Source organism: Belonocnema kinseyi, chromosome 6 (assembly GCF_010883055.1).
Source record: "Belonocnema kinseyi isolate 2016_QV_RU_SX_M_011 chromosome 6, B_treatae_v1, whole genome shotgun sequence".
Lineage (NCBI taxonomy): Eukaryota > Metazoa > Arthropoda > Insecta > Hymenoptera > Cynipidae > Belonocnema > Belonocnema kinseyi.
This window is the reverse complement of record NC_046662.1, coordinates 144847215-144854868: the sequence shown is the minus strand read 5'-3', so window position 1 is coordinate 144854868 and position 7654 is coordinate 144847215. Positions and strand designations below refer to the sequence as shown.

At 31.2% G+C, this 7654-nt stretch overlaps 1 protein-coding gene across 3 annotated transcripts in view; it reads right to left on the bottom strand.

Annotated features, from left to right (window-relative positions):
• Positions 1-2992: 2992 nt before the first annotated feature.
• The window catches only part of LOC117174959, a 65392-nt gene continuing 60730 nt past the window's right edge, over positions 2993-7654 (bottom strand). For all 3 annotated transcript variants that reach the window (XM_033364432.1, XM_033364429.1, XM_033364430.1), the window contains exon 6: positions 2993-4757. In XM_033364432.1, coding sequence (XP_033220323.1) covers positions 4631-4757 — 127 coding nt within the window. In that variant the 3' untranslated portion in view covers positions 2993-4630. The remainder of the gene's footprint in view (positions 4758-7654) is intronic.

The window sequence follows — 7654 nt, the reverse complement described above, 5'->3', positions numbered from 1 at the left end:
CTCGTGGTCGGGAGCTGACCGTGTACTGGCCAGGATAATTTTTTGGTCAAAAATACACATTTTTTAAGAGCTGTAATGTTATCAAAAACGTAATTATGGATGATAGATGAATTTTCATTTGAAAAGTATAATTTAAAAATTTATTAGAGCAGTGAAACAGAAATAAGCTATTTTAAATTCTTTGAAAATAACAATACATTTTTCTGAATGTTTTAATTTATTAAATAAAACTGTTATCAATTTTGGTATGTACATTAGCTGAAATGTTAAAATTTTCACTATGTTCAGACAATGTTTAGTCTGTACACTTTAAAATTTACCGCCATGTATATTCCCTTCTCCGTCTGTCGACTGGCGTGACACTCACAACTTTTCACTTTCGCACTTCGAACGAGGGTGCTTATTGCATTTACGTCGCGTCATTTCCTCGAAGTTTGTGAATAAAATCGAGATCCGTAATTAAAATCAACCTTGTTTCAGTAATCAGTCCGAAAACCTCACTTAGTTCGTGGATAATCATTATTTTTATTTAAATTTTAATCTTGTGAATACATTTTTTTCTGTGTACCTTCCCGGTAATAAGTGTAGAATAGAGAAAAAAAATATTTTTAAATTTCAGCGCAAAAGTGCAGATTAATCTATTATTTTGAATGCGCGATTTTTCCATCTGTCTAAAATGCCACAATAAGATTAAGATACCACCTAAACTTATTCACTTCTATTTCCATAGCGGCCGCCACACAGTTTTCTATTCTCCCAAAGAGAACGTGTTTTCAATATATTTAATTCCTTCTAATTGTGCCGGTAATGCACCTCACAGAAATATGTTTTATTCCTCAGAAGTGGTCATATTTTGATTTTATTTAATTCCTTCTAATAAGTTCAAAAAATATGTGTAATAAGTTGTTTTAATTCCTTTATGCGGAATATAATTTCTGAAATTTTAATTTTCACCAATTCAACTCTGCGTCTCTAGAGTTAAAATTATTTAAATTCACACTTTTGAATAGATTTCTTTGTTGAATTTTTTAAGACGTTTAAATAAATTATTGAAATATAAATAAACATAAATTCGAATATTTTTCGAATTTATAAGTTGTAAAAGGATTTAATAATGAAAAGTAGGTTAAATAAATGCTTTCGTTAAATTTTACTAAGTCGATTGAGAGGAATAGGATTTCCACTTTTTCTGTTCCCGTTGGGGGATTTTTAGATGGAGGAAAAATCACGTATTCATAGGAATACAAATTCTTAATTTTTCTGAATTCAACGCTTGTTACCGGGTTCCTAACTTAAAATAATCACTTGGTTTTCAACATCAAACAATAGCTACGAGGTTCTATTATGAGTGGTTGAAATTCTACTTCAATTTTTTTATCAGAATTGGTAAACTTGATTTTACCTTTAAAGTTCACCGTATTCTTTACGATGAGTCTTAAAAGACAAAAAAAGTTACCAATTTTTCGCCTTAGGCAATATTTTTTAACCGCTTTGTGGCCGAATTACCCGACCGATATTCAAGCCGCAATGCGACCAGTTTACCGTGACGTTTTTAGCCGGATCCCGGGCGTATTTCCCGACCAGCGCCCGGCTGGAACAGGGTTATCCGGCCGAGACCCGGCCGGATCCCTGATAAGACTCCTAAAAGAATACCAATAATTTCTTTATTAGTACAGGTTGATGTGGGAGCATAAATTTTGAGGGATCCTGAAAAGATTCGTTAACATGAAACTGTGCACGAGACTAAATTTTCAGCTAAGAAATGTCATTCTATGCAAACATTTGATTCATGTTTCCCAGAATAATACACACAAAAATATTTGACCTATTTATCCTTTATTTTTTTTTAAATAATGTTAATTATGTTTTTTAAACACAAAGGAAAATAATAATCGTCATGAACTTTACAAGTATTAAAATGACGTATACTTATATTCTATTATAATTTAAATCAAAATTTTGTTAGCTTATCTATAAATTTAAATTATTATGTACAAAATTATTAAACATAAATGCCAATAATTATAACAATGCATATTCTGTAATCACAACATACATCAATTATTATGAGAACCTTAGGTAATAGGGCTTCTGGATACAATAAGATAGTGTTATGTGGAGCATTAATATTATTTGTTCTCAAATCTGACTTTCAATTTACCTAAATTTGATTGCTTCAAATATTATTCACACCAACGTTGGGAATCAAGAAGTCATAAGTTATAATCTGTGTTAAAAATATACAATTACAGTAAAATCTAATGTAACTTAGATATGTTTTAAAACAAGCAGTCTGTAACTTAATTTAGTTCAAATTTTAGTTTGACTTTTATTGTATTTTTAATAAGTCTATAACTCGTATCACTAATTCATTAGATTAGTTGATGTTAGTGAGTGTCGACTAGGTAAAAAATTCAAATAATAGATCTTAAATTGTCGGTATACTGGTCCTACCGAAAAGAATCTTTGAGTATATACTAAAAATTCTTTAGGTCAAAGAATCTCAAAGAAATTCTCCGCAGGTACTCAGGTAGATATTTTTAAAGGTCCAGGAAGCTCGTTTAAATGGTCTGAAGGCTTTAAAATATCCTTTCCGAAATTGAAATAAGAATTCGATCATAAATAACAAGCAGAGAGGCTATCTCAATAGAGTAGCCGACACTCAAGGGTCCTTTGTTAAGCTTTCGGATTAAGATTTAGTAGTAGATTTTTTTTAATTTCATAGTTAACAGCCTAAAACATAATAATTGGGAATCTATGGGTTTCGATGACTTCAGATATCTAACTTTTGTTTTTTAATGCTTAAAATTGGAATTAATAGAACGTTTCTCGTAAATGGAATGAGATACGCCAAAAAAGACAACATTTTTGAATTCAACTAGAAAATTGTATATCAGTATATAAGTTATAATTATAAATAAGTATAATGAGAAAATTCATCAATTAAAAAAAAGTGTTAATAATTTGAAGAGAAATTTAAAAAGGGAGAGCGGATTGTCAAATTAGTAAAAATTAAAATAGCTAAAAATTAAGAAGTTAAAAAGATATGTTGGCTTCCATGTTGGTTTTATAAGAATGTTATATTAACAATAAACATTGGTGGGCCATCACATTATTGTTTCGTAGGCCGCCATGACGAAGTATAACATTCTTATAAGGCCAACATGGAAGCCAACATATCTTTTTAACTTCTTATTTTTTAGCTATTTTAACTTTTACTAATTTGACAATTATATCATAAACAAACAGTTTTTATTTCATTGACTTGACATGGTTCACTCCATAAAGTTAATAAGGACTATCTCCATCGAATTATTACATGGCTATGTACATAGTTGTATTTTAGTGAAGAGACCCTCCGCCTAAGGGCGAAACGTGTATTAATAAAGAGATTTTTTGGACCAGCATACCGACAATTAAAATCTATTATTTGAATACATAAGATTCATTTAATAAAAACCGACATTCGTTTCTGCATAAAAAAGTATTTTTTAAACGGTCGCTAAATTAGGTTAAGTCGGTGTCTCTAACTGTAACGATAAGAAGTTACTTTTCCGAAAAAGTAACCGTAACTTGTAAAGTGTTCCTATTTTTTAGAAATATTCCCAACATTGGTAGGTATAGCAATTTGTATGGTAAAATCATTTTCATGGAGTTTCAGTAACATGTAGCTAATATTCGTATGTGTGCTTGGTCAAATTATTATTCTGCATATAAAAATAACCCAATTTCAGCCTGATTTACGATCTATTAAGCCCATAAATATAAACAAATATATCGGATTCATACAGCATTTTATACGTGTGTTACAAATCCATTGAGTAAAATTATTCAAAATTATCAGTTTTTTACGAAAACGGGGTCAAAAGGTAAAAAAGTTCATTATATGGACTTAAAAAATAGTCAGAAACATGTTTTATATCTAGACACCTCATACCATGTTAATAAAATTAAATTGATCAAAATTAAGGAATATGACGACCGTTTCTACGCAGAAACATAATCATTAGAAAAGAATTGAAACCTTGATAATAAATAGTGAATAAGTATTTGAACAAATATATATTTCTAGGTGAAAGGTTTAAATAAAAGATTTTATTATTATATATACAAGAGAAATCAGAAGTCAGAAAAATTTGAATCACTCTTCAAATTAATTTGTATTCAATATTCTGCAATCATCTAATGAATATAATTTAATATTATGCAACAAAATAATTCATGAATTTGACCCCAAATTCGTGAAAATAATCTAATATTATGATTCCGGAACGAAACATTTTTACTTAGATTGTTTAAATATAAACACTCACTTTGACTGATTCTATTAATAAATTAATAAATCGGCATAGCTCTTAACAAAAGAGCAACGCGTGCCCTCTATAATAAGAATATACAAATGTATACTTACTTAGTATAAAGGGCACGAATTGGGTTTTGATTAACAGCAATTGCGATTTACTACTTTCTCAATAGTAGCAGTCGATTTTATAATTAGAGCAGTATAGACAAACTGTAATAGACGACTGATACCTATTCTCTCAAAAATGAAATGAACAACCTACTTAAAGATAAATTTTAAAGTCTTTTCAATTTGTTCATCTACAAAGAATGAGTGTGGAGTAAATCTTCAAACAGCATTACAATCCATAAAAAGCGTCCTGCAGTCTTCACCAGAGCGTCCACGCCTACCGGCCGTGTAAAGAGCCTCAAATGCGACACCACTTTGTCTTTGTAACACGTAACTCGTTGCATAGCTGTAACAAATAAAAGCATAATAAATCTAATTAGTAAAAACTATAACTTTAAAAATAAATGATTGCCCCAGATTATTATGGGACTATTAAAACATTTAAATTATTTTAAATTACAAAGAAAGAAAAACTAAACAATTTTAAAGTGATAATTGCCCAAAATTTTTAAAACGATTCTGATTTTCATGAAAACTTTTTTCGAAAAATAGTCCAGCAATTATCAGAAATCAATTATTAAAATTTTTTAACTAATAAGCTCATGCTACGCAAAAAAGTTTCAATTTTAACTATTTCGTTATAAAATGAGTTTAGGGAAATTAAATATTTTTTAACTATCGACAAAAAAGTGGATCAACCATATTTGTAAAGTAGCGGATTACGTATAGTGCACTTCGACATAAAAATTTTACTGGATTTTTTGAAAATTGTATACAGGGGTTTTTTGGGCTTAAATACAAAAATTATGGGTTTAACACATCATTTGTGTAGGTCCCTATAAAAAGGGTTCTGATGTTTCTGACATTTTCAGCCTAAAACTTCTGCTGGCTTTCGGGACAAGGTACCAAGGTTATAATGTGCCAACAGCACGAGTATAGGTCCTCGTATCACCCACTACCCAAACGCAAAAACAATAATTGTTGACCCTGACTTAGAAAAACGCAAATATCTCCTATAGTTGAAACGGCCATAAGGGCTCTTTTTCTGCTACTAATTTCAGATGGTGGGTAATAATAATCAAAGTAAACAAGGAGATAAAAGTGTAATTAACGAACAGATTCAAAATCTATGATCAAATGCTAGAAATCTAGTAATCCATGTTTACCTAATGTAATTTCAACTAGCAAAGAATCATGGACAAGACGAATAATTGCAATCTTCTAAATTCGTGAAATATCTGATTAAATATAATTAATAGGATATTTAATATTCGAAGATAGATATTGAATAAAAATTATTTTCTGTTAACAGCACGAATATTAAGCAGCGATTTTTTTTTCAAACTTTCACTCGGATGAACCCGGTTTTATATCATTTCCACCGACTAAATCAAGTAACTGATGAGGTGAGGATGTTATAAGTGAATTTTATACAATGCTTGAAACCTTCTGCGATTATGTTCTAGGTATACAAGTAGAAGCATGGTGTAGCTTAGAGTGCGTACCTTACCGCTGCCATACTCAAACAGCGGCCGCAAGCGTCAGGTGTCCGGTGTTTAATAAAACTGCCTTCTGAGCTGCGGCCAATACCCTCTTGACTACTAAATATTCAAGATATTCAGTTCATCTTGCGTGCACATTGCCTGTAGCCAAAATCACAATAGGATGAATAGATCCATGATTCACATTTCTTCATACGGTCTTAACTTCATGTCTGAAGTTGCTGTACTTATGGATCTTGGTTGTATTGGTTGACTGCAAATTTCGGTTAAGTCGACAAACAATTACGATGATGTAGACTCTTTCACCTTTTTTTGTCGCATCACTATGTAAGGTCGTTTTGCTCGTATGAAATGATCCGTTTGGATAGAAACATCCCAATAAAAGATGTAATCTTCACTTTCTAAAACAGGCATTGGAATGCATCTATAGAAAGGCATCTATTCTTTCAAGAACCTTAGGTTTAGGCCAATTTGTTGTTGTATAATGCCTGCTAAATCATTATGTCTTTGCGTATATTCTCTCTGAACCATTACGCGACAGCCATAAATAATGCGCTCGATGGATTCGTTGGTATCTCCACATAATCGGCAGCGGTCAACCACGTCTTGATATGATACGTGTTTGCAATCATTTATGGTGCTCACAACGTTGCTCTGTATCGCAATGACGAATTTTTCAGTCTCTGAATACAAAACACCCTTTCTCAAGCAAATATTGGATGCCTAACTATCCACTTCATGTTGATCTAACGTTTTGGGGTGCTCGTTGATAGCCTTCTGCCTCCATTGTATATGGAATTCTTCTATGGTTATGTCCTAATATTCAAGGCCATATTTTTGGAAAAATTGAAGAGCGTGTAGTCAAAATCCGCTTTACTGATAGTGGTTTGAATCGCAACGTCTCGTTTGCTGTTAAAATAGTCTCGCAACTGTATAACTTGTGATTATTATTACTATGTGTTTTTAAACTTTGTCTTGTATGAACCCGTTTTATATATGATTAGCCACGGACCATGACTCTTTTGTTTGGTACACCTATAGAAATATTTGATTTTTTTATCTTTGCAATTTTTTCTTAATGATCAAGAATTTAATTTCCTACCTACAAGCTCATGCGTGCAGTGTGTGTTACGAATGAAAACGGCAAACGCCGCATCGCAGGCAGGTGCATTCACTCAATTAAATCGGATTGGAAATAACTGACATAACTGGCAACAATTTAGAATGATAGAACTTTTGATCGCTAAGAATCGTCATAAGTTGTGCCCAATTAATTATTTTTAAACGGCTTGTGACTTGGGACAACACTGATTAAAAGAATATTGATATGACCTGCAGGTTACCCACGCTGTTATTTCACATAGTTTCTTGTATATCACAATGTTTAAAGTTTCCATTTTAAATTTTATGATAATCAATTAAATTCAATTATATTCAATTTTATTTTATTTTTATATTCGTATTTCAAGAGAAGGTCAAGACAAGTGTATTATGGTGGTGCAAACAAAATAATTATCCAATTTTAACGTTCAAAACGGCCTTACTCGTTCGCTTATCGACCAAAAAAATTATTTTTTAATAAAATAACAATTTGTTAATATTTAGAAGTTGCACAAGCTAGATGATTGTTTTTAAATACATAATTACGAGGGTGGATTGATAAGTTTCCGGCCTGACCAAGAAAAACAACGTTTTTAAGAATTTTTTTTTTTATTTCTCAACATAATCTCCTCCAAGGCTG